The following is a 26,846-nucleotide window of genomic DNA, read 5'->3' as shown; positions in this document are numbered from 1 at the left end:
CGGGCGCCTGGTTCTCCAGTACAGTCGCGGCTGCAGCGCGGTGGTCGGCATGTCCGCGGCGCGTGGGGACACGGGGGGAGAGGGCACTGCTGCTGCCGGCTCCTTCAGCTTCAGCCCGGAGCCCACGCTTGAGGACATGTAAGCCGTCCTTGCCCAGCCTGGGCTGGGGAGATCGCCCCCTTTCTGTGTCCTGTTGGGGAAAGTCCCTTCACGTGGTCGGGATGAAGGCTAGTAGCTGTGAGTGGTCCCAGCTCTGCTGGCTGACCCCTGGCGAGCCTTCGAACCTCCTCATCTGCAAAATGGGCTTAGCAGTGCACACCCGAGGCGGGGGAAATGGTGACACTCGGTGAGTAATATTAGAACCAGCCCTGGGGAAATACCGAGTCGGATGCTGCTTCCGCCCGGCCTCTGCCCGCCAGCAGTGGGTGTTAGGACCGGGGCAAATGCAGTGCTAAGAGGTGGGAGACATTGTTTCTTGCTGAAGGAAATCAAAGGAGGAAATTTTAGGGGAAGTGCCCGTGGAGCTGCACTCTGTAAAATCGGTAGGACTTAGATATGCAGAGATAGGGATATTCCAAGTGGGGGAAACTGCAGAAGCAGCCGGAGGTGGAATAATGGGAAAGAGGGTATTCTTAGGTGTCGATAGAGTTTAGGGTCTGTTGTAGGGGCGCACCCATTTTATAGATGAGGAGACCAAATCCCATAGAGAAGAAATGACTTGCTTAAGGCCACCCAAGGAATTGCAGAATCCCCTGATACTTAATGCCCCATTACATATCACTGCGATACCTCCTCGGCCCTGCCTCTCCTCCCCCATCCCCTAACCCTGGGACCTAGGCTTCCACCCCATTCTCCTATTCCAGCCGCCGCCTCCATGCTGAATTTGCTGCTGAACGAGACTGGGACCAGTTCCACCAACCTCGGAACCTCCTCCTGGCCTTGGTTGGGGAAGTGGGGGAGCTGGCAGAGCTCTTGTGAGTAGATGAAAAGCTTCCTGGAAGAGTCTGTGTGTTGTCGGGGACAGGAGGGGAACATTTATTTGATCATCAAATATTCATGGATTCAGTTTTCCCTCCTCACTGCTAGGCTCAGTGCCTGGTTGCTGGGGATACAGAGATGACTCACCGGTCCCTGCCCTTTTTGGGCACCCAGTCTCTTGGGAGAGAAAGGTGTGAAAACAGCAGGCAGATCCCCGTCTAGGAATGGGTGGTGGCAACCTTCCTTTACCTCTGCCTCTGGGGTGGAAAGGAAGGTGTTCTATAGAAGATCTGCCTATGGCATTCCAGACAGGGGGAGCTACATCTGCAAAGGTAGTGAGGTGGAAAAGGGCAAGTTAAATTCAGGGAGAATCTGATGCTTCTTCAGTGTAAGCTGCTCAAGGAAGAGCAAGGATTTTGTATCTGTTTTGTTCTCTGGTGTGTCCCAGGTGCCTGGCACACAACAGACACTCAGTATGTATCTGCTGAGTGAGTGATAGGGCTGTGGAGGAGAGGGGTGGGATATGAACACAGAATGATAGAATCAGGGTTAGGAAGTGATGGTGTTTGGACAGAAGATCTGACCAGATTTGAGTGTTCGAAAGATCACTGTGTCTGCAGGGTGGATTGGATCACCAAAATTGGGTCAGGGAAGACCAGTGGGAGCCTGGTGTAAATCAGGCAAGAGATGGTGAGGCCTAAACCAGCACAGTCACCATGGGGATGGAGATATGAGGGCACAGAGATGTGTGAGGGCAAGCTTCACTCATTACAGATTTATGAGCATCAGCTGTGTGCTGGGTCTTCTAGAATGAAGAGATATGGCCTTGAACAAGATAGACACGGTTCCTGCCTTCATAGTGCAAGGAGACTGACAATAAACAAACTAATTTTAAAAGATTAGGAATTGTGATAAGTTCTATGAGGAAAATAATACAAGGTGATGAGAAAGAAGGCAACAGAGGGAGAAGGTTTTTTTGAGATGGTAACAGCTGAGCTGAGACCTGAATAACAGGAAGGAGCCAGCCATGGGAAAGATGTAGGGAAAGAACATTCAAGGCAGAGGGAGCAGTAAGTGCAAAGGCCCTGTGACAGTCTGGCCTGTTGGCAAGACAGAAAAGGCCAGAGTGGCTTCAGGTGGGGAGTGAGAGGGAGAGTGGTGGATAATGACATTGGAAGAGGCAGGAGTTAGCTTATGCAGGACCTGGAGGGCCTGGTCAGGAGTTTGGGTTTTATTCCAAGCACAGCTGGGGGACTGTTAGCAGGGGAGGGACAAAATGTAATGGGTGCTTTTAAAAGATGGTACTGGGCAAGAGTAGATGAGTCAGCAGGCTTATGCAGTGGTCCAGGTCTGAGGATTAGTCTGGGGTGCCAGAGGCTAGGGCTAGAGAAAAGCAGAATTGGGTATCAACAAATGAAATGACCTCTTGGCCACTCCTTGGCTCAGGTAGGGACACTGGGGTCTGGGTGAATCATCTATTGGGGTCTCTTTTCCACCCTAACTCCACCAAGGGCCCAGATGGGTTGAGTTGTCCTTGGAGGAAGTTCCTAAGAGGTGGGAGTTCATTGCTCCAAGGACTGGGTGCTCCTAAGAGGGGCAGAGCCCATTGTCCTAGCTAGCATCTGTGTGTGTGTGCCTATCTGTGTTCTGCCCCCAGTCAGTGGAAGCCTGATGAGAAGCCTGGCCCCCAAGCCTGGCCCCCCAAGGAACGAGCAGCCCTTCAAGAGGAGCTCAGTGATGTCCTCATCTACCTGGTAGCATTAGCAGCCCGCTGCCGTGTGGATCTGCCCCAAGCAGTGCTCTCCAAGATGGACACCAACCGGCGACGCTACCCCGCACATCTGTCCCGCGGCTCCGCCCGCAAGTATACAGACTTGCCCCATGGGGCCACCTCTGAAGACCAGTCAGTGGGGCCTGCAGACCTTGCCTGTGAGTCCGCGGGCCAGGCTTCAACCTAGAAACATGGACACAGGACCTGCAACTCAGCATGGCATCTGAGGAGCAGAAACCTCTGGCCATGAAATCTTGTTCTAGTCCTTTCCTAACAGATCATGGGCCTGGAGGCCCTACTTCCTGAGGTCTAGGGCCCAAGAACCTCCAGGAGACAGCCTCCTGGTATTTTCTCCCTCAATAAAAGTTTTGGTTAGCAACTTCTGGATTCTTCCTGGGGTGGCCAGGGAGGCTCTGTCTCAGCAGGTGCTGGAGAGGGGCACCAGGATGCCTCTGAGCCCAACTCCCATGTTTCTCTGTTGAACCTCCCACCTGCAGGGCAGAGAAATCTGATTTCTGTCAAGTTCCCTATGGGATTTCATGCAAATTCCTTCCCCCTTCTGGGCCTCTAAAGGAGATTGGAAGCTGTATGTAGTGTTAGAAGCCCAGATTTTGGAGCCAGGCTATCTGGGTTCAAATGCCATCTTTGATACTTATGAGCTGGATGACATTCATCAGATTACTTCATCTTTCTGCATCTCAGTTTCCTCATCTAAAATGAAAATAATGTTATCTACCTGATAGAGTTGAAAGGTTTAAGTGAGTTATTGTAAGTAGAGTGCTTAGGACAGTGCCTGGCACATAGTAGGTACTTTGTAAGTTTGCAGTTATTTTCAACTCAAAACTTGCAGAGGCCCAGAGCAGGAAATGTCAACAGTTAAAGCAAGCCCAGGCCTAAAACCCAGCCTCAGGTCCCCAGCACAAATCAGGGTCAGGCCTCTGATGTGGAGCAGGGTGGGGTTTCTCTTCCCTTGGGCTTGGGCCCCTCACCCCCTCCCCTGCCCTCCCAAAGCCAATTTCTCATCCACCTCTACAACTAAAGATAGTGTTGGGTGTGTGTGATTTACCTGTTGTGTGACCTCAGGCCCATGACTTCCCTTTCTGAGACACCCATGACCTGCCTCACTCAGGGTAGGGTAATGCAGGGAAAAAGACCTTTAAACTACTTCCATTGCCCCTCTGAGCCTGTTTCCACATCAGTAAAGTGAGGCATTCCTCTTGACTGGCCTCATTCCTCCTACTAATGACCTCTCTCCCTCTTAACCAGTGACGTCTTTTACTTCCCAGGTAAAACAGAATCCAGACTTGAACTGCTTCGGCTTTGTTCCCAAACCCACTTTTCCTCTCCCTACCAGTGATAGCTGGAGCCTTATCCTTAGTGGTCTCTGATTTCATTCCCTCTTCTTGATCAGTTTTCTCCTCTTCCCTCTATATAATCAACTTCTCTTCCTTTCCATTAGCCTTCCCCACCAGCATATAAAGCACAGTCGAGTCTCTTCCCTATTGACAAAACAAGACAAGCAAACTTTCTCCAGCTGCTTCCCTCAAGCTTTTCACAGCCAAGCCTCTTGAAAACAGTTGTCTACCCATCCACTCTGCTTCCTCATTCTCCCATTTATACCCTAACCCACTCAAGACTGGCTTTAACTCCCTCCCATCCACTGAAACTGCTCTCACCACTTTCCCCGAACTCTTACAGTGGACACCAGGGCAGCATCTGACCGAGCTGACCATTCCCTCCGTGAAACACTTTCCTCTATATTTCCCAGACAAGACACTTTGGGCTTTCTTTCTACCTCTGCCTGTTCTTTCAGACTTCTTGCGTACCCTCTTCTGGAGGTGGCGTCACGCACTCCAGACCTAATATCCCCAAGCTGGTATTTCTAATCATCTCCTTAACCCCTCCACATTTGCCTCACACTCAACATGTCCAGATGGGGGTGTACCAATTGCCACCCCTTCAATTCCCGTCCTGCACCTCATCCTGTGTCCCCATCTCAGTGACACTGCCTGCAGTCACTCAAGCTAAGAAAAAAGGTCAGCCCCATCTCTCCTTTCCCTCATCCCCATGGCCACTCTACCTCGGTGAATTCTAGCACCTTAATATGTCAGATCCATCCCTCCCCCTCTAATCCCTCAAGGCCTTTTGCTGCCTTGGACCCTTTCCCCTGGCTTCCAAGGTCCCTAGTGGTCTAGGTGCTGCCAATTTCCTTGCTTTTTGTCCCTACATTCCACCCCAGGGGACATCTGCAAGCTCTAACAAGCCTGGCATGCAGTTTCAGGGGCTTTCTGCATCCTTCTCCAACCCCATCTCTTAGCCTTCAAGATCAGCTTAAACATCACCTCTGAGAAGAGCCTCTCAACTCCAAGACGACAATAAAGACCTCTCCTGTCCAACAACTTCCTCCATCATAGTTCCAATGACAGTGGACTGCAGTTGCCTCTTCACTTGTCCCTGCTCTGCCATTTACTGGCATTCAGTACCTGTCTACTCATCTGCAGAAACGGAGATAAAAGATTTACCTAATTTTGGGGTGTTTTGAGGGTGAAAATGATCTAATGATTATAATGAAGCCTTACAGCCTTTAACGTAGTGCTATAAAGTTTCTATTTCTTGTCTCTTCTTTACTAGACTGAGCTCCATGAGCTCCATACCTGTTCACCAAAGCTCTGCAGAATGCAACGCCTGTTTGGCCTTGAACGTGCTGTATTTGTGGACCCTTCCAGATCTGAGGTTGAGGACATAACCAAACTACACACAAACCCAGGTCCAGGAACCCTTTTCAAGTCACCAAGTCTCGGGAAAACCCCAACTTTCCTCCTCTCCCCACCCACCTCATTCACAGGCACGGGTGGGGTGAGGATATAATACTTTATTCACTAACATTGGCCAAAGGGATGTAGTGAGGGGAAGGTGGGCACGGTTTCCAGGGACCCTGGTAGGGGATTCTCCCTGTCTCCCAGTTCCACGGCAGCCAGGCCTGCCGTCCCACCCTTTCCCAGACCCGGGCGGCGGGGCGGGGAGGAGTCGTTCAGGTTAATGCAGCCCCAGGTCGGGGGTCCCAGCGTGCCCCTCTCCAGCCAGACGCTTGCACCCCCCGACGCCGAGAACGGCGGCTCAGCTGCCCTCGCACTCTGGGCAGCGCTCGGTGGCTGTGGCGGTGGTGGCGCCAGGGGGTAGCTTGAAGTCCCGGCCGCAGCCCGCACAAATATAGAGGCGGCGCCGCATGTGCGCGCGACGGTGGCGAATGAAGTGTGAGCTGAGGCGGAAGCGCCGGCCGCACTCCGCGCACGGGTACGGCCGCTCGCCCGTGTGCGTGCGCGCATGCTCCGCCAGGTTGGAGCGGTGGCCGAAGCGGCGGCCACACACGGCGCAGCGGTGCGGCTTTTCGCCCGTGTGCACGCGCCGGTGCTTGGCCAGCGCCGAGCTCTGCGCGAAGCGCGTGCCGCAGTCGGCGCATGCGTACGGCCGCTCGCCCGTGTGCGTGCGTCGGTGGCGAGCCAGGCACGAACTGCCGCCGAAGGCGCGTCCGCAGTCCGGGCACGCGTACGGCTTCTCGCCCGTGTGCACGCGCAGGTGCTGTGCGTAGTTGGAGCTCTGCGCGAAGCGGCGCCCGCAGTGCGCGCATGCGTACGGCTTCTCGCCGGTGTGGCGCCGCCGGTGCTGCCGCAGGTTCGAGGCGGCCGAGAAGCGCTTGTCGCACTCGGGGCACTCGTAGGGCCGTTCGCCCGTGTGCGTGCGGCCGTGTTTGGTCAGCGCCGACTTCTGCGAGAAGCGCCGGCCGCACTCTGTGCACGCGAACGGCCGCTCGCCCGTGTGCGTGCGTGCGTGCTTGGCCAGCGTGGAGCGGCGCGCAAAGGCGCGGCCGCAGTCTGGGCACGCGTGTGGGCGCGCCGGGTCGGCCGACGGCGCTGGCGCCTCGCTGGGGACCTGCGGGGAGAGGGGGGACAGGTCAGCCCTGACCGACAGGCCCGAGAGCCAGAGACCTGGGTCTCCGCACGCTGCAGCCTCTCGGTTCCCCGTTTGTAAAATAGGAAAAGCAACGGCGGCTGCCTCAGGTTGTGCGCATTAAATGAGATAATACATTAACGCACATATCACAATGCCTAGGGTCATTCTAGCTATTCTTTATTAATTCAGTTATTTATTGAGCGCGTACAATGTACCAGACTCTGTTCTAGGCACTGGAGATTCAGCATTAAATTTTAAAAATTCCTTCTTTCAGGAAGAATAGATAAGGCGTGCTGGTATTACGGGGATGCTGCAAATTTAAATAGGGTTGTTAAGAAACCTTACTGATACAACATGAGCAAAGATCTAAAGGAGGTGAGGGAGCTACAGAGGGAACAGCAGGGTCCTGAGGCAGGAGTTCTGTCTGCTGAGTTGCAGGAATGGCAAGAAAAAGTGCCCAGGGCAGAATGCATAAGGAGGAGAAAAATGATGGGAGTGGTCATAGAGGGGATCTCTTGGCTTAGGGCCTTGTAATATGAATGAGATGGGGAATCATTAGAGGAGATGTTAGACATTTTTGAGCAGGGATGTGAACAGATTAGGCTCATATTTTAAAAGCCTCCACAGAATGAAGGAGGGGAGAGGGCAGAAGCAGGAGCCCAGTCAGGAGGTTACCATACTGCAGTCATCTGGCAAGAGAAGACAGTGGCTCAGACCCAGGTGACAAAGGTGCAAAGTGAAGGTGGTGAGAAGTGGTCTGCTTCTGGATGTATTTTGTGGCTTGTGACAACAGATTTGATAACAGATTATGAGGTGTGAAGAAAGAGAGGAGTCAAAATGACTCCAAGGATTTTGAGTTTAGCAACTGCAAAGATGGAGTTGCCATCTACAGAGGAGAACTGTGGGAGGAGCCCGTTGGTAGGTGAGATGTTTCAGATGTTATCTCCAATTCTCCTTTGACACACCTGGAGCTCAGGAGAGAGGCCTAGCCTGGAGATAATTGAGAAGTCGTCAACCTACAGATGGTTTTTAAAGCCTTGAGACTGGATGCGATTACCCAGAGAATGAGCAGAGAGAACCTGAGGCAGCAAGATGAAGAGCAGCCAGCAAAGACTGAGCAGGAGCAGTCAGTGAGGTAGGAGAGCCAGGAGAGCATCCAGTCCAGGCTCTTTAATCAACTTTCAAGAGCAAGCACTTGTTATTTTTTAACCTGTGAAGAAGAAGGCAAGGGTAAAAACCAAATACTACTCTGAGGCCTGAAAGGAAAAAAACCTGAAAATAAGCCAGTTTCATGAGGTCTGGATTTCTGGAGATAAAAATCAGAAAAAGAAATGCTTTGTAAGAGGCAGGTGAAGGGAAAACATTTTATATTAACAGTCGAGTGAAGAAGAATATCAAGGGCACATTGCTCCCTTCTTAGAAAAGAGAAGGCTCATGCCACCAAAAGGAATGTTGATCATCTACTGTGGGCCAAGCAATTAGGTATATTAATTCATGACCTAATGAAATACTGGGCACATATTAAGGACAAGACAGTGTTATCTTCTCCTCATATTCGATCTCCACAAGTAGTTATCACTAGTCTTATTTTATAGATAAGGCAACAGGTTAAGAGAGGATAAATGATAGCTAAGGAGCAGTAAAGCCTTTTCTTTCTGAGGTTGCAAGGAAGGCACCTTCAAGGCCTTTGAGATCCTTTGTAAAAACGGCAGTAGCTTTTTGGTAACCAACACAGAAATTGGAAAACAAGAAGGTTTGAGAAATTAGTGACCAGCCAAGGGAACTCTGGTTTAAACAATACATAGAATCATAATTGTGACAACGACATTAGAGTGTAAAGCTTGGCCAATGCTATTTTATGTACATTATTCTATTAAATATTCCTGTCACCCCCTTGAGTCAGGTGTTATCTTTTGATAGTTGAGAAAACTAAGGCTCAGGGAGATTAAATTCACATAGCCAGTGGGAGTCAGGACCGACTCGAGAGCGCTTGCCCTTAACCAGTAGGCTACACTGCTTCCCTGCACTTGCATAACCAAGACATGACCAGAGCTGGACACTCTCCAAAAGAGATTCAAGGTTAAAATACAACTTGATACTTTAAATCGAGAAACTCCCCACAGCAGGTCTGGCACAGTCTGAATTCAAGGTCACACTTTCCAGTCTTGCCCTGGTTTTGACGTCTATTGGGTTTATTTCAACATGTCGGCCAGTGTTGAGAGAACTTTTCTCATTATATCTACATTTTTCTGGCCCATTTTTCTTTGGTACCCTTCTTTAAGATGATTTTGACCAGCGTGAAGACTTCCTTTGCTGGGTTCACTGGCTTATGAAAAAGAAATTCTTCACACAAGTACCCTTGGTATCTCCAGCTGCAGGAGGAGGGGCCTTGGGTGCCCCCAGGAAGAATCTTGGTAAGAGGGGCTGAGTCTAGGTCATTAAGACCCCGGGCAAGTCACTCTCCTCCCCTGCCTCAGTGAACCAAGGAAGGCAAGGTAGGCTAGGTGAGATAAAAATTTCACAACTTGAGGTACGCACATCACAGGATGCAAGAGAATTCTAAGTGTTATGTAGGCAAATTTTTATCATATTATAAATATTATGTATCTATTTTCACGGATATTAGAAAAACAATGGATCACATGAAACCTACAATTTTATCAATATTATTGTTTAGATGAAGGTAAATTTATTTAACAAAGCAACGTGAATCTATCTGAAGAAAAGCATTAAATAAATGAGAACAACAGGTGAGCGATATACATGTGACAGCTTGGCAAATACCGGACTAGGTGATCATTAAAGGCCCTTCCATGGCTTAAGTTGTACAACTATTAGATTTAAAAATTAGAATAAATGGCATTTACACTATAACAAGAGGGTACCATGGGGATACGATGTAGTATAATAATATGATGATCCGAGTATTTGAAGTTAGTGATTTGTCTGCCTACTTATTTTTTTTCTTACCAGGGCAAACATCCCAGCTTCCTCCTCAGATATTACTTTTCTAATTAATAATAATAACAACAACTACCATTTACTGAGTACTCACTACGAGCCAGGAACTGTGCTAAGTGCTTTTCACCATGTTCTCATTTTAAATTCTCACAACCCTTTGGGTTAGGTATCTGCAGCTTCATTTTATAAGTAAGGAAATAAGACTCAGAAGTAAAGTGACTGCCCAAGGCCAGCCACCTAATCAATAGCAGAGCCAGGGTTTGAAAGGAAGTCTGTCATTGTCCAAAACACCTATTTTCTTTGTCATAATGCAATTCTATCTCATTGACAAGTTTGAGGTCACCTACACAGCTTATCTCCCCACCCCTTGCCCCCAGACTCTTTTAGCAGTCAGAATCTCCCTTTTTTTTTGGTACAAAGTATAATAAAATACGATCCCTCCCTTCTAGCTCCTTGCTACAGGAAGTGTGGTCCACAGACCAGCAACATCAGCATCACGAGAAACTTGTTAGAAATGCAGAATCTCAACTCCCACTCCAGACCTACTGAATCAAAATCTTAATTTGAACAAGATCCCCAGGTGATCTGTACGCATGATAAAAATTAAGACACCTGATCTAGAAAAAGAGACGAGCTATCCTGGAGAAAGTACGTGGAAAAGATGAAGAGAGTTGTACAGGCTGAAAGACCACATGGACAAAGTCTTAGAGGTGAGAAAGGGTCAGATCTGTTTGAAGCTGGGGCATGGGATGGGTGTTGAGTGATTATAGAGATGAGGTCAGACGGTGAAGAGCTTTGAATGCCAGGCTCAAGAGCTGAGACTTTATCCTGAGGGAAACAGAAAACCACTCAAGGGTTAAGCAGGGAGATGGGATTGGATGTGCATAGAGCCCTCTGAGAAAATCTTTCTATTCATTCAAGATAGATTGGATTCTTTTTTTTTTTTTAGATTGGATTCTGATAGGCCAGGAGAGAATACTCCAGCCCCTGAGTGCAGCATAATTAAGGCCTGTTCTGGACAATGACTGGCCATGGGATTTGCTGATAGCTAAGAATCACAGAATGTCAGCACTGGAAGGAGCTTTCGAGATCACCATTTCATAGAAAGTGAGACTCAGGGAGACCACACAGCAAGTTAACAAGCTATCTTGTGGGCACAGTGGTAAATGTTGGATGTGTGTGTAATCCTCAGTTTTACCCTCCTCCTCCAAATCCAGTCCCCCAGATGATACTTCTCAGGCTGGCATTCAAGGATCTTAACTTTCATTATCCCATTTTACAGATGAGAAAGCTGAGGCAAAGCTGGTCAGTGGTGGAATTAGGATTTCAACCAATGCTTTTACCTGCTACATGATACCCTACATACCTTTCATGATTCGCCATGCCCACCCCCCACCTTCCCATCCTTAGCTCCAGGCAGTCCAATCAGGGTTCCCTCTCTCCATCTTCTCTCCACTGCTGCCACTACCTTAGAGCAGGCTACCAGCCTTATCTGGCCTGGTATCCCCATAACAGCCAATGATTCTTCTAAATAGAAAATCCCATCATGTCCCTCCTCTGATTTAAGGCTTCTGGTGGCACTGCATAACCTAACAGTTTGTTCTAATTCTTATGCTGGCTTCCAACACCTTCTACTTTCAGGCCACATCTACTTCTCTGGCCTCATCTCTAAGCCTTCGCTTTTGCTGTTTCTCCTCCTGGAATGCCCTTCCTCCTCATCCAGTTGCCAAATCCCCACTAAGTCTTCAAAACCCAAGTCAAAACTCTGTGATGCCTTTCCCACTGCCTTGAGTTGTTTGCCCTCAACCCTCTGTCTAGGCCCTCCATGTTGGTTTCCCTGTTCACTCCTGGCCCCAGGGTTCAGCCCAGAACCTTTGATAAAAATGAGTTGAAAAATCTCGGGAAGGATGACCTCGCCCAAGGTCCTGAACTTTCAGGAGAAGAATGAATCATAGCAACAAATATGTACATAGTGTTTATTATGCGTAAGACACATCTAACTCTTTACATGTATTTAATCTTCACAACCTCAATAAGTAGGTGCTGTTATGATTTCCCTTTTACAAATGAGGAAACTGAGGCACAAAGACGTTAAGAAACTTGCCCAAGGTCACACAGCTGGTAAGTGATGGAGCTGGAAGTCAACCCTAAGCTCTGGAGTCTGGGTTCTTAACTTATGGGCCAAAGGTGGAGATCAGGGGATCCACAGGGCCAGAAGAGGCAGGCTGAGCTAGGATGATAGGCGCAAGAGACCTGAGAAAAACAGAACTAAATAGTTATTTTGACTGGAAGAGGAGGCCAAAGCAGCCAGCCCCCTCCTCCTAGGGCACACTACATCCACTAGGGGGCAGCACAACTTCCTTTCCCTGGGAACTGGCCCCTGTGCGGGAAGAAATCAGAGGGAGCCTAAGTTCAGAAACCATGCCCAGCGGGAGCCCTCCAGCTGGACTCTGGCTGGGGTGGGAGTCCTGTAGGGTTCTGGGAAGTGGAAATATACCTGGTTAGGCAGTTAGGGTCTCGAATGGGGAAATCGAACTCATACTCTGATCTCTCTAAACCTCCTCTCCTCAAACCTTCAACACCCTCAGGTAAAACCCAGACACCCACCTAGCCAGCCAATCACCCTCCTCTCATCCATACTTCAGCACAACTGAACCACCTGCCTTCACTTCTCCCAGTACCCCACTCACTCCTCTGAGCCACTGAAAGGGCCAGTCCTTCTTCCCCTCAGAGCCCCCTCAGTCTCAGATAAGCCATCCCTTTACTAACTTTGAGACCTTGAGCCAGTCACCAAACTGTCCAGTTTGCTGGGCCTCAGTTTCCTCACCTGTAAAATGGAATAAATACTACCTACGTTATAGAACTGAGGTTCTTAGAACATTGTCTGGCACATAGTAAATGCTACCAAGAGTCAGCTGTTACTGTTGCTCTTACCTAACCTGACCTCCTCCCCACCCCTAAGTCTGCATTACGTTCCCATCTCTGGGCTTCCACACCCCCTGTGCCTGCACCCTGCAATCATACAAGATTGCAGCTGAGTGGTAACTTGTCTAACCCCACTAGACATCAAGTTCCATGGGGAACCAAGGATCGAGTTTACTCTCCAGCACCCAGCACAGAGCCTGGCACAGTAGGTGTGACATCCATATGATGGCAGCATGGGCAGTGGGGCAGAAGAATGGGCGGCCAACCCTGAGATTATAGGTCCTAAAATTCAGAGAAAAGTAGGGGCTGGCTGTCTTGGCTTCTGTCTGAGGGAGGCTGGACCTGGACCAGATGTAGGGGCAACGGGCCCCAGGGTGTGGGACACATACCTCCTTGTTGTCCATAGGGATCTTGAGTTTCACCACCTCATACTTCTCCTCACCCTCATCCTCCTCACCCTTCACCAGCAGCACCATCTCCTCTTGCATCTCTTCCTCCTCCTCCTCCTCTGTCTGCTGTTCGCCAGGCATCTTGGTGTCCTGAGGCGGGGAGCTGGGTGAGAAGCTCAGGACCTGCCCCTCTACCATGGCCCTGGCCCTGGCCCTGGCCCTGGCCCAGGCAAGGCGGTACAGCCGTGGCTTCTCCCGCCCTGCCCTGGTCTCTGAGTCTGGCCCTGTCCCCTCCATCTCACCCTGGACCTAGGCCCCAGCACTGCTCCGGGACCAGTTCCAAAGACACTCGTTCACCCCCCACTCATCCCGGCATTCAAGGCCCTGAACACTTCGAATCTCCAGCCCCAGCAAGTCGCCACCCTCCCCGCGCTGAGTCACTCCTCGGCGCCTGAGTCGGCGGCCCGGAGCTCTAGGGCATGGGATGGAGGCGGGATCGGGGCGGAGACCCTGGGGGAGTGCGCACTCACCAGCCGCAGGTTCCGCGCTCGTGCTGCCCCAGGCCAGGGCGCCGGGCGGTTGGGCACTCTGCGAGGCCGCGGCTCTGGGGGCGGGGAGGGGCGGGGAGCGGCGGGGAGGGGCGGGGAGCGGCGGGGAGGGGCGGGGAGCGGCGGGGAGGGGCGGGGAGCGGCGGGGAGGGGCCTCTAGAGCGGCCGGTCATTGGTCAGAACACCTAACCCCGCCCCTGAGGGGGAGGGGCCCGAGGACCCAGGAGTCCGGCCCAAACTGCCCCGGGAGGGTGGCGAGCCCAGAGCCGGCACCCTCCGCTGTCCCCAACTCCGGGGGACCCCAGGCCGCCCCGTCCCGGCGTTCAAGGTCCTCGCCGTCCGGTTGTAACGTACCTTCAAGGCTCGTCTCCTGTGGCCAGCTCGTAGGTCTCAGCCACGGCCAGACACGTCTGCTCCGCCCGAAATAGGCCACGTGCGCTCCCGCCCCGGCCTGGGCCTCTCGCTGGCGCCCCGCCTGGAGGGCGGACCCTGTTGCCTCCTCACCTCTTCCCTTCTCTCTTTTTTCCTTCTCTCCCGTCTTTTCTCCTTCTTTCCTGAGGTCGCCTTGCCAGTCTCCTGGTCTCTGGGATATCCTGCTCCTTGAATGCATACTTCCCAAACCAACAGCCTCCCCGAGCTACCGCTGCCGCTTGTTGTTTGGTGTGCCTACTAGACGCCAGCGTTATGCTAAGCGTTTTACACACCTGATCGCCTTAGATCCGCACAAAGGTGGGTCTATTTTACAGAGGAGGTAATTGAAGTTCAGGGAGGTAAACTGATTTGCCTAAGTTATTATACATAGCATCCTTGACAACCTGCAGCCTAGGCAGAGACGTAGCAGCACACGAGCCAAATCCAGTCTGCAGAAGTATCTTATTTGGACCTCAGGGTATTTTTGCTTTTAAAAATTAATTTCAAAAAAATGAGCGGTCTTTCACAAATTTTAATTTCCAACATTTAAAAACTGGGATATTTCATATAAAGATATATATTTTCCACTTCTCGTGAAAAAGATATCTAATTCTACCATTTTATGAATGGGGCAACTAAGATTCAGAAATGAAAAGAGAAATAACATTCAGTAAGTGTTTATAATCCATAAGTCTCTTTACAACAGCCATGTGGGGATCAATAATATTATCTCCAGGCCGGCCCCGTGGCTTAGCGGTTAAGTGCACGCGCTCCGCTACTGGCGGACGGGGTTCGGATCCCCGGCACGCACCATGCACCCTTCTCCGGCCATGCTGAGGCCGCGTCCCACATAGAGCAACTAGAAGGATGTGCAGCTGTGACATACAACTATCTACTGGGGCTTTGGGGGAAAAAAAGGAGGAGGATTGGCAATAGATGTTAGCTCAGAGCTGGTCTTCCTCAGCAAAAAAAGGAGGATTAGCACGGATGTTAGCTCAGGGCTGATCCTCCTCACACACACAAAAATAATAATAGTATTATCTCCCTTTGACAAACTAGGGAACTAAAGCTTAGAGAGCTTAATTAATTTGCTCAAAGTCACATAGCTGGTAAGTAGCAGATTCCAAAGCTACTGCTCTTTCTATTGCACCAAATTCTCTCTCAGAAATGAAATTACACAAGGAAATTGGTGGCAGAGCCAGGACTCAAACCTGAGCCTCAGGCCGAAGAGCCCAGGGCGTAATTTGGATGTTGGGATTACATCTGGTCAAACTTATGCTCTCCCCCAGAGCTGGGAAGAGGGGGCAAATGCCTAGATACTCACACTCAAGATCCCCAAAAGCCACTTTGCTTGTGTTCGTTCTCTCATCAAGTATATATTGAGCCCTACTATGTGCTTGGCACCATTCTAGGTATTGGAGATGCAGTAGTGAACAAAACAGACAAAAATCTTGGCTACTATGGCACTTCTAAGGGTGTAAAAAATGTAAACGAGTAAATAAACAAGATAATTTCAGATAATGCTAGGTGCAAGAAGGAAATAGGGCAAGATGATGCAATAGCGAGTGGCTGTGGTTGGGGGGCTTCTTTAATGTGGGCAAGGAAGGCATCTCTGAGGAAATAATATTTGAGATGAAGCTTGAATGATGAGAAAGGGTCAGCCATTTGAAAATCTGGAGGAAAAGTGTTCTAAACAGAACTTCAGAGGCCTTAAGGTGAGAATAAGCTTGGCATGTTTGAGGAACAGAAAGAAGGCTTGTGTGGCTGGAGCCAAGGGAGTTAGCAAGGGGAAATGTAATGTGGGAAATGGAGGAGAGGTAGGCAGGGGCCAGATTATGGCTGGAACCCCACCTCTAGCAAAAAGAAGGCCTCCTTGCCCTGATTCAGAGAATGAGTGAGGAGACTCAGCTGGGAACAGTGCAAGTCCCTATGGAAGGGCCTCCTGCTGTTGGAGGACTTTGGAACAGATGCTTGCAAAAGGAGGAAAAGGACTCCATCCCTTTACAAACACAAGTATCCACCTGGAATCAGATCTAGTCTCTGTTCTTGAGAATCTCATAGTCTAGTAAAGAAGATTTATTTTATAAAAGATATACAGGGGCCGACCTGGTGGTGCAGCGGTTAAGTGCGCAAGCTCTGCTTCGGCGGCCCAGGGTTTGCGGGTTTGGAACCCCGGGCGCGCACCAACGCACCACTTGTCTCCAATTCTGCGGCCTGGGTTTCACAGGTTGAGATCCTGGGCGCCCACCGACGCATAGCTTGTCAAGCCGTGCTGTGGCGGCGTCCCATACAAAGTAGAGGAAGATGGGCACGGATGTTAGCTCAGGGCTAGTTTTCCTCACACACACACACACAAATATATATATATAAATTATACATGAAAAGGAAAAATATATATAAATATAAATTATATATATATATATGAAAAGGAACACCTATGAAAATAGGTGTTCTGGCAGGAGAATAGTGGGATGAGTGAATAACTGAATAACTCCCTTGAAGGGAATGAATACTGGGTGTAGGCCTCACTGAGGAGATAAACGTGAAGGACCTTCAAAGATGAGTGGGAGTTTGTCAGATGGACAAGGAGGGAACAGCGTGTGAAGAGCACACCATGTTCCAAAGACACTGTTCACCAAAGTATTTAGTGAGGCCTATTGTGTCCCAGGCCCCTGTTAGGACTGGGAGGTAAAACGTTGAATTTGGAAGTCTTCAGCTTACTCCTCATTACTCTGCATTTCACTCTATGCCTTCAGCCCCACTGAAACTTTACTTCAGTTCTTGAATCCCCCAAGGATTTGGTGCATACTCTTCACTCTGCCTAGGACAGTCCATCTCCCATCCCACCTCCCACCTCCTCCTCTCTTAGCTTACTCCAAGTCAGTCTTGAGGTCTAAACATAATTGCCACTTCTTTGGAGAGGCCTTTGGATCACAGGATTCTCTGCTGCATGCAAACTTCCTACATGTATGCTTCCTGCATAGTCCCTACTACACTTGTAATTATTTGTTCAATGTCTATCTTCTGCATAAAAACTGAGGGCAGAGACTTTGTCTTATTCATCCTTCTATTGCTAGTACGTAGCACACAGTGAGTAATGATGTTATGAATGAATAATTATCCTCAAGAAGTCTCCATGTGTTAAGTGCTCAGATGAAGGAGATTCTAACCCAGGCTAGAAGGCTCCTGGGAGGAAGTAATGCTTGAGGTATTTTGACTGGAGAGGTCAACAAATGTGTGTGTAGGGGTGGGGTGGGGGTGTGTGTGTAAAGGAAACATTTAAGAGGCACAGGGCTGAAACCTCACAAGTGGAAGGCGTTGAATGCCAACTAAGGAGTTGCATTTTACAGAGAAGATATGCCGAGATACGGCAGGGTTTTTAAATAGGAGAGTGACATGGTCAGATGTAATTTTACAAAGTTCACTGCAGAACGGCTTGGAGGCTGACCTGGTAGGGAGCCACGAAAACCAGCAGAGAGGATCTTCCAAAGGCTCAAAAGGCCTCCATTCAGGCCTAGGGGTGTGTGTGCACTTAAGGACCGAAGCCGCCAAGAACCCCAGGCCTGAACGAAAAATTCTGGATTTCTAGTGTGTATAATTTGGCAGGGGTGGGACCACCAGAAGGAACCGCACGGCAGCAGGTTTTCATTGGTTTCTAGGGAAGCGTCCGATGGTTAAGATCTCGCGAGAGCTTCTATCCAGGGACCATTCCCGTACGCAGATTAGCTGAGACACCCCGCCCGAGAAGTTGCCAAGCGATCCTGTACTTATTTTCTTAGAGGGGTGAACGCCCTAGTCTTTTTTGTCCCTGGCCAATCAGGTCAGTTCCTCTTTCCCCTTCCCCCCTATTGGCGCCCACCTCGGAAAAAGCTAGGATTGGGAGTCTTCCTGCTAATGACGCACTAGTCGCTGGGAAATACGGTTACCCTTTCCAGGGGACGAAGAGGCATCCCCTTTGCCCTCCCTTTGGGCTGTGCAGCCAAATGACCTGTTTCTCGACAAATAAAGAGTCTCAGGGAGGTGGCGTTTCCCAGTACGCAGAGCTTCAGTGTCCGGGCCTTCTGCGCCTGTGCCAGACCGGCCGGCCACATTTCTCCCGGTACCTGTCGCCATAGCAACAGCGCTCACTGAACACCCCTCCCACCCCGTGGCGTCGCGTGTTTTCCCTTTTAAGGGTCGCACTCATTGCTGTGGCATAGGTGGCGCCTGTGAGCAGCCAGAACTCAGGTCAGGGGCATCAGTTGACAGACTTGGTGGCCGTTTTTTAACCCGATGTCAGAGCTAGAAAGTGGCTGACTATGCCAAGCGAACTTCTGTATTTGACGGGCGCAAAGAGGGTAAGGGACCCACACAAGTTTACACATGGCTTATGGGTTTCACTTGTGGTGACCATTCGACACCTTTTTCACCTTTCACCATGCACTCACACACAAATAGAGTCCAAGCCTCAGACAAGAAGCAGTTTATTGGTGAGGAGACACATGGAGATGTGGCTTTTGGGCCTTGGATCTTCCCTGGCCTCTCCTCACTCCAGTCCTGCGCTTTTCCCAGCCAGTTTGTTTCTGCTGATATCCACCAGAAGGACCTGGGCTTGGCATTCGGAGCAGATGAGTGCTCCTTCTGCCATCCTGGTCTATGCTGCCATGTCCAGGTGTCAAGGTGGTTTGGGGTTCTCCAGGGCAGATAGGTGTGGGCTCTGTCCAAGAGCACCCTTTCTGGCTAAGACCATGTCCAGTGTCCTGAGGCTGGGTACTGGCTGCCACACAGTAATATTCTCCCTATCAGAAGGATGATCAAGATGCCCCTGCCTCATTCTGTCACCCTAAACTCCAGAAGTCTCATTGTTGCAGCTCATAAGGTCAAACAAACCCTGGTTCCAGGTGCTGGTCTCCCAGGGGCAAGGTTGGGAGGGATCAATTCTTAACTGGTTAAGAGGCAGCAGTAATTTAGGGTTAAAGGCCCTCAGGCTAAGGCCAGTTGATTCATTCAATGTATCTGAGTGCCTACTGTGTACTAGGCAATGTTCTAGAAGCTGGGGGTATAGACCACACTGGCAAGGTCCTGCCTGAGCCCAGCCAGGACAGTTTCCTGAGCTTCAAGGTCATTGTCTCCAATCTCTATTTCTATCTATTCACTCCTTTTTCCCGTTTCTTCCCCTCCTTCTCCCCCCCACTACCTCCCAGGCCCATTCTTCTCTGCTTAAGCAGCAGATACCCTCCCTTTGGTCTCTTGGGCCTCCACCCTCCCTAGACCCCATCATTCCAGTCCTGTTAGTGGCTCCTCCTTGAGCGGCCTTGCCCGACCATCCCCTGTCCCAAAGGGCCTCAGGACCAGGTGCCCACGCTGGTGCTTGATTCGGGCAGAACTGTCACCAAAACCCTTGCCACACTCTGCACACTTGTATGGCTTCTCCCCAGTGTGTGTGCGCCTATGTTTGACAAGATCTGAGCTCCGGGGGAACTCCTTCCCACAGAAGCCACATACATGGGGCTGGCTGGGTACAGAGGGCTGGGCCCGGACCCGGGGTCGGGGGGCTGTGGGTGCGGTGCCAGGGGGGTTATGCAGCCTCAGGAGAGTGGATGGTGGTGGTGGCCGAGCCCGTTCACCACGGTGGGTGCGGAGGTGCTTGACGCGGGCTGAGCTGTCGGCAAAACCCTTGCCGCATTCAGGGCAGAGGTAGGGTTTTTCTCCTGTGTGCACACGATGGTGTTTCACCAGGTCTGAGCTTCGGCGGAAGCCCTTGCCACACTCAGGGCACTTGTGGGGCTTGTCACCCTCCAGTGGTGGGGGCGGCTCCCCAGCCTGTGGGCCCCCAGGCTCTGGCTCCAAACCAGGCAGGCCAAAAGGCCCATCACCCGAGTGTGAAGGGCTTCGAGGTGTCAGCGGGGGGCTGGTGCCAAGAGGAGGTGGGGGTGGGCTTGAGCTGGGGGGTGGGCTGGGGATCAGGGGGGCCAGAGGGTAGCCTGGGAAGCTGAAGTCCTGGGGCTCCATGTGAGTGAGGCGGTGGCGGAGAAGGGTGGAGCTGAGACTGAAGGTGCGGTCACATTCCGGGCAGGCGTGAGGCCTTTCGCCACTGTGGGTGCGGAGGTGCTTGACCCGGGCGGAGCTGTCAGCGAAGCCCTTGCCACACTCAGGGCACAGGTAGGGCTTCTCTCCTGTGTGCACCCGCAGGTGCTTCACCAGGTCTGAGCCCCGGGCAAACTCCTTTCCACACACATCACAGCCAAAAGGTTTGGGCCCTAGGTGACTGCGCTGGTGGCTCAAAAGGCTGCAGCTGAGCACAAACCTTTTGCCACAATCGGTGCAGATATATGGCTTGTCCTGGGCCTTAGGTCCCTGTGCAGCTGCCGTGGCTGCTCGAGATGGCTGCCGTCGGGGCATCACAGGCCGGGGTGGCTGCTCCCCCCGGTGTGTCCGCTGGTGCTTTATGCGGGCAGAACTGTCGCCAAAACCCTTGCCACATATGCCACACTTGTAGGGCTTCTCGCCAGTGTGTGTCCGCTGGTGTTTCACCAGGTCAGAACTCTGCCGGAAGCTCTTGCCACATTCACCACAGATAGTGGGGCGCTCACCAGCAGGGATCCTGGATCGAGGAATCTTTGGGGGGCCCTGGGCTGGTGGCCGGGCTCTGTAGGGTTTTTCACCACTATGAGTTCGCTGGTGTTTGATACGGGCAGAGCTATCCCCAAAGCCCTTGCCGCAGACCCCACACTTGTAGGGTTTCTCCCCTGTGTGGGTCCGCTGGTGTTTCACCAGATCTGACATCTGCCGAAAGCTCTTGCCACACTCGCCACACACAGCAGCCCGATCATTAGCCTGGCCCCAGCGTGGTTCTCCCAGCAGCCGGGGGCCTCTGTCCCGAGCCTGAGGTTTTCCTGGCCCCTCTCTCTGGACCCACAAGTCATCCCAGGTCTGGATGCCTTCCGGTTTGAGAGAGGCATTTCCTACTTCATGACCTGGGGCCAAATCTTCCTCTTCCTTGAACCCCAAGTCATCCTCCTGTGGAGTATGTTCAAATTCATCCGGGTGAGAAAGCTCCACATTCTCACTCCCTAGACCTGGGGAAAGAAAAGGAAGTTGTAGACCCTGCCCTTTAGCTCAGCCCCTATCTTCCATAGCAACCTTCCCAGGAAGGCTTCCTTGACAATCTGAGGTCACAAAGCTCTCTCTCACTCTCTCACCTCTGAACTTCTGAAGCACTTATTATTGTTTGTGCCTCTCATTAATAATAGAACTTCCTTATTCTGTGCCCTTAATATGTGCCAATCACTGAACTAAGCATTACTGGATGCTTGCAAACAATCATACGAGGTAATACTATTACTATCCCCATTTTACAGACATGGAGACTCAGAGAATTTAAGTTACTTGCTCAAGGTTATAAAGGCTAGAAAGTAGCAAAGCCAGGTTTCTAACTCAGGTCTGATTCCCAAGCCTGTGTTAACCACTACATTATATTGTCTCTATTTGGAAAAGCTAGTATTTGCTATTTATATTTTATCTTTTCATATTAGCCCATTCTGTAATTTATTACTTCAATCATCTTGTGTGTATCTGAGAGGACCCAGCACACACCTGTCCCTCAAGATGCTTGGGGTTGGTAGGAGAGATAAAATAAAGCATAAGTAATTATAACTGGCTCAGAATAACTGTGCTGTCACGAGAGAGGAAATAAGGAGACAAGGCTGGGCTTTCACAGCAGAGAAAAGAGTAAACCATGGAGAGGAATGGAAGATTAAGCTGGAAAGGGATGTTGGGACTAGATTAAGCATGTAAGGACTGGATTGAACACTAGGGTAAGGCTTTTAATTAGTGGGCAGAAGGGAGCTAGGGAAGGTTTTTGAGAAGGGAGACAGGATTAGATTGGACTTAGATCAGTGTGGCTGTAGAGTGTATCACTGGAAAGAAAAGGGCTGAGGGGAGGCTGCTGCAATTGCCAGGATGAGACAGAATGAGGCTTGAAGTAGGGCAGAGGCAGTGCGAATGGTGATGACTGTCCGGGAAGGGGAGAATCCTTGAGATGACGCCCATTAAGGCCTGGCGCACAGTAGGTTCTCAGAAACACTGGCTCTTTCCCTTGGCCTTTGCTCCCCTCCCCCTCTCTCCCTGGAAGCACAGTTCATATCCGATTTTTCTGGGTCTCGGCCAGGTAAAACCAACACCGGGGTCCCCACCCAGCCATTACCTGCCCACGGCGGCGAACCGCCGCGCCCTCACCTGTGCGGGCGCCTCTCAGCTGCTCCCTCTCCTCCCGGCCATGGAGATCCGGGCCCCAGGGTTCCACCGCGCGCTCCATCGCCAGCACGCCGCCCTGAGCAAGGAGACAGACACAATCCCACGGTCACACAGCCATGTGCGGCCCGCGGCGCCCTGCCGCTGCCCTCTGCCGACCGGCGCGGACACCGGGCAGCGTCCGGGTCCGAGGTGCGGGGCGCGGCGCCTGGTGACCCCCGCCTGCGCCGCCGTCCGCCACTGCACCTGCTGCTCCTTCCGGCACGCAGCCGCCCCTTCACCTCCCGGCCACCACCGGCTCCGCCACGCCGGTGCCCTCCAGAGCTCCTCGGCTGGGCTCCGGTGCCCGAGCCGCTGGCGGCTCCGGGACGCGGGATCCGCGCCAAATCGGGAGGGGGCTCGGACCCAGGCGTCCCGGGGGCGGCCGCCGGGGGCGGGGACGGGAAGCGGAAGCGCTGGGCCGCACCGAGCCGCTCTAGGACCTCGGAGGAGCCGCACGCCTGTGGGGGCCGCCCCCGTCCTCCCGAGCTCGGTGGCTGGCGGGCGGCCGCGTGCCGCGGAGAGGGCTACTCTAAGCCGAGGAACAGTTGCCCGAACTCGGTGGTATTAACCGTGTGCCTCCTGGGCTAGAGCTGGGTGATGAGGGCCGAAGACGCTGCCTAATGGTCGCCGTGTGGGGCTACCTGCGCCGACCTCCCCGGCTGGCCGACAGCGCCAGCCACCCCAGCCCGGAGAGACAAAGAGATCCAAAGACGGACCCAGAGAAAGGGGTGGGGGAAAGATCAAGGCAGACAAAGGGCGGCAGAGGGCGGCGAAGACCCCAGACGGGGCGGGGGCGGGGCGCCGAGACGCTGGAAACAAAGCGGGGCCGGTCCGAGAGGCCGAGGGCTGGGGGTGGGGCCGGGGGTGGGCTGGGCTCGGGGAGACCGAGGCAGGAGGAGAGGCTAGTGGCTGGCGCCAGATAAATGCTGGGAAGAGGCCGGCGGATAGAATCAGACCTGGGGCACAGAATAGAGACTCACAGACATAAAGTCATAACCTAGGAGCCCTTAGTCAGAGAGGACACAAAGGCAGAGAGAAACCGAGAGACAGCGGCAGACTGAAAATATGGGAGAAAAAGATTGGCCGCCAGAGACAGAGATGTAGAAATATAAAGTCATCGAAGCAGAGTCGGAGGAGCTATAAGAAAAGGCAGGGAGCCAGGGGAGAAATAGGCTCAGAGGCAGAGGAACAAAGAGTGAAATAAGCAGAGACAAAGAGACAGAGACACAAAGAAAGAGGCCATGGGGAGGCTAGGGACAGATCCACAGCCCTACAAAGGCCAAGCCCAGGGAGAGGCTGAAACATTAAACCCTCTTTTCCAGCTTGGTGGGGCCCTGGCTGGGGCTGTGTTCCAGCAGATCACAAGTTGATCACAAGCATGATCCCAAGTTGCCTTTGGGGAGAGGGGAGTGCCTGGAAATGCCTGCAGCTGGTCTAATGATGGAGAGGGGTAGCAGAGGTTTATATATTAATTCACATTTATTAGCACCTCAGTGCTAAGCCAACAGTTTGGCATAAAGAGATCAAACACATGTAAGATTTGTTCTTGGAGTGCTACCAGTTTAAAGGGGCAAGCACACAATTCCTGAAAAATAGAGAACTGTGAGGACATGAGAGTTACATGGATCCGTTCAAGATGGTGTGGGAGAGGAGGAAAGGTTCTAATCTGTGGGAATGAGCCTGCATGTCTCTGTGTGCCTGGTATGTATGGATGTTAGACACTGATAGAAACAGGGACCATAATATCAATCAATACATATTTAATTGATCACCAACCAATATCTAGACACCGTCTAGGCCCTGGAAATACAAAGAAACTCCTCAGAGAGCTCTCGGCCCAGTAGAATATGGAGATGTGCAGATGATGTGACATATTCTGTACTAACCTTATGACCAAGATATGCAAGGAGTGTAGTGCAGAGAAAGATACCTTCTGTAGAGTTTAGTGGCTGTGGACACTGTCTTTAAGGTCATTAATGCAGTTAGATTCTCGGCCTTGTCATTTACTACTGTTTGACCTTGGAGAAGTTACTTTTGTTTCCTGAACTGTAAAATGGGGATGATAGTATCTAACTTGAATGGTTGAGAATTGATATATGTAAAGCACTTAGCAAAAAATATCAGCTATTACTCTTTTGGCTGGAGTAACCAAGGAAGACGGTGGCATTTTTGAGCTGATCCTTTCAAGACAGCTAAGATTTCAGCAAAGTCTAGAGCCTGGCTGAAGTGAGGGCTGAGTGAAGACCTCCAGGCAGAGGGAATGAAATGAACAGCAGACCATACACTAATTGAAAACCTATTATATGCCAGAAGTTTGAGATCCAAAGATGATTAAGACCTATCTTCAGGAAACTAAGGCATAGTTATGTTTTAATGTGTCATGAGTTTACATGATAGGAAAGCAGTGGAAGCTAGAGATAGAATGGTAAGTTTATTCATTTGTTCCACAAACATTTCCTGGGGATCCACCATGTGCTAGGCACTTGTGCTGGGAAACAGAGGTAAGAGGGTACCAAACGGCAAAGAGCCAGCTGCCCTTGGAGGAGCCTCCCCCAAAGGCTGGCCAGCTCACACACCATACTCACTTGCAGAGCTGGCTCTGACTTTGAGAAGACAAAGCCTGGAGTTATTAGGTCTGAACCTGAACTCAGATCTAAAGATACAGAAGCCCCTCCAGGGATGTCTGATAGGGGCATAGGTAGTTATGAAGACATGAGGGCAAGGTGAAAAAGAACTAATCCAGATGACTGTTAAATGGGAAAACTGCTGTCCACCATACACTGCCCCATAGGAAGCTCAAGGGGGGCCCTTCCTTTCTTCAAGCAGACAGGCCGCAAACCTTATCACATGAATGATGGGGCATAATTTGTTGGAGTTAGTAAGCATGTAAATGGAATATTGTGTCACTATTAATTCGTGTCATCTCTACACTTAGCACGAAGACCAGCCAAGAGCCTTTTCTACAGGATGATTTGTTAATATGCACAAGTGCCTTAAATATGTGACTTCCTTTGACTCAGTAATTCTCCTTATAGAAATTGGGCCCAAGGAAATGGTTGGACAAGCGCACAGTGATAGTACCACAAACATGTTCATCCCAGCTCAGCCTTGTTTATCACAGGGAGGACTAGGAAACAAGCTAAATGCTAAGCATCTATAAAAATGATAATGTAGATGTGTATTTATTATAATAGAAAGATCTAGAGAACACATGAAGTGAAAAAAGCAGATTTCCAAAGTTATTGGATGATCCTAGTTTTGTAAATATATATTTATTTATATGTATAGGCATGGGAGAAAATCTAGAAGGATAAAAATCAAATTGGGGTTCTATCATGGTAGTGATATTAGATGTAAATTTTTCTAATCCATTTGTGTTTTCTAATTTTTCTATGAGAATATGTGTTGATTATACAATAAATAAGTGAATAAACATGTTATTTTCTTAAAGCTGTTGAATAACTCAGGGAGAAGCTGATCAGAGTCTGAACCCAGGACAGGGCAGGGGGGTGGGGGGCAGAGAGAAGGGGACCAATTTTTCTGATCGATAGGAAGGACTTGGAAACCAATTGGATATACTTGTGAAGAGTGAGAGAGGGAGGAGTTCTGAGGTTTTTTTTTTTTTTTGGTGAGGAAGATCGGCCCTGAGTTAACATCCATTGCCAATGTTCCTCTTTTTGTTGAGGAAGATTAGCCCTGCACTAACATCTGTGCCCATCTTCCTCTATTTTGTATATAAGGTGGCACCACAGCATAGCTTGATGAGCGGTGGTAGGTCCACGCCTGGAATCTGAACCTGAAAACCCCGGGCAGCTGAAGCAGAGCGCGTGAACTTAACCACTATGCCACCTGGCCGGCCCCAGGAGTTCCAAGTTTTAACTAAGACCATAGGGCTGTTCAGCCTGATGAGAAATGCAGGAAGAAGGGTTGCTGTGGGGGTGGGGAGTGTAATTATCCCTTCCCTTGGCTTCTCTAAGTCCTTTGTTTATCCCCATTACGCTACATTTTTAGCACCAATGCTGTGTGTCACACTTACTTGTGGCTGTCTCTGTCTCCCCAGAGGGCCGAGCCCTGACCGATTCACCCTGTCTGGATCCTTAGCAACTAATCCAGAAGAGCAGTCCCTAGATTTGAGCTGGCGGCACTGTCACACCCCTCAGCTCATGTAATAGCAATAACTTGCATTCTGTGTGAGCTCATCTCAAAGGCCAGGCATGGTACTAAGAGCTTTATGTGTATTAGACCATATAATCCTCATCATCACCCTATGAGGTAGAATTATTAATGGTGCCATTTCACAGATAAAGAAACAGATAAAGTCACAGAGAGGTTAAACTAAGATGTTCAGGGTGACACAGCTAGTAAGATCACATAGCTCTTAATCACTATATGTCCCTATAATCATATGAACCTTACACAGCCCCTGTGAGTTCAATGTGGCAGGAGCTTCCAATCCCATTTGATAGATGAGGAAAGTAAAGCCCGGAGATGTGACTTTCCCAAGGTTACATGAAGGGAACGGTATAGAAATGAGGTTGAATTAAGGATAAGATATACACATGGCAACAAGGATGGATCTTAAAAAACAGTGCTGAATGAAAAAGTTAACAGGCAGAAATATGTATTCATACATATATA

The 26,846-nt window shown here is 50.6% G+C and overlaps 3 protein-coding genes across 7 annotated transcripts; 1 reads left to right on the top strand and 2 right to left on the bottom strand.

Annotated features, from left to right (window-relative positions):
• DCTPP1 (dCTP pyrophosphatase 1) lies at nt 1-3,128 on the top strand. The gene is made up of 3 exons (XM_004439432.2): nt 1-138; nt 864-974; nt 2,636-3,128. The coding sequence occupies exons 1-3, from the start codon at nt 50-52 to the stop codon at nt 2,934-2,936; spliced, it is 501 nt and encodes a 166-aa protein (XP_004439489.1). The 5' UTR covers nt 1-49; the 3' UTR covers nt 2,937-3,128.
• Nucleotides 3,129-5,606: 2,478 nt separating this feature from the next.
• ZNF771 (zinc finger protein 771) lies at nt 5,607-14,157 on the bottom strand. 4 transcript variants are annotated; one of them, XM_004439430.3, is made up of 3 exons: nt 13,878-14,157; nt 12,976-13,125; nt 5,607-6,679 (listed from the first exon to the last, which is right to left on the bottom strand). In XM_004439430.3, the coding sequence occupies exons 2-3, from the start codon at nt 13,114-13,116 to the stop codon at nt 5,867-5,869; spliced, it is 954 nt and encodes a 317-aa protein (XP_004439487.1). In that variant the 5' UTR covers nt 13,117-13,125; nt 13,878-14,157; the 3' UTR covers nt 5,607-5,866. The 4 variants fall into 4 exon arrangements, 3 of the variants coding, with proteins under 3 accessions (XP_004439487.1, XP_004439488.1, XP_087273434.1); XM_004439431.3 differs by lacking the exon at nt 13,878-14,157 and adding an exon at nt 13,506-13,582; XM_087417308.1 differs by lacking the exon at nt 13,878-14,157 and having other exon boundaries at nt 12,976-13,466.
• Nucleotides 14,158-18,381: 4,224 nt separating this feature from the next.
• On the bottom strand, nt 18,382-22,921 carry ZNF48 (zinc finger protein 48). 2 transcript variants are annotated; one of them, XM_014794593.2, is made up of 3 exons: nt 22,778-22,921; nt 22,152-22,245; nt 18,382-20,992 (listed from the first exon to the last, which is right to left on the bottom strand). In XM_014794593.2, exons 2-3 carry the CDS (start codon nt 22,228-22,230, stop codon nt 19,191-19,193), a joined length of 1,881 nt encoding a protein of 626 aa, XP_014650079.1. In that variant the 5' UTR covers nt 22,231-22,245; nt 22,778-22,921; the 3' UTR covers nt 18,382-19,190. The 2 variants fall into 2 exon arrangements, with proteins under 2 accessions (XP_014650079.1, XP_014650077.1); XM_014794591.2 differs by lacking the exon at nt 22,778-22,921 and adding an exon at nt 22,413-22,761.
• Between the last annotated feature and the right edge of the window lie 3,925 nt (nt 22,922-26,846).

This window comes from Ceratotherium simum, chromosome 26 (assembly GCF_057802395.1).
Source record: "Ceratotherium simum simum isolate JZ-2026a chromosome 26, ASM5780239v1, whole genome shotgun sequence".
Classification (NCBI taxonomy): domain Eukaryota; kingdom Metazoa; phylum Chordata; class Mammalia; order Perissodactyla; family Rhinocerotidae; genus Ceratotherium; species Ceratotherium simum.
This window is presented reverse-complemented; position numbering and strand designations above follow the sequence as displayed.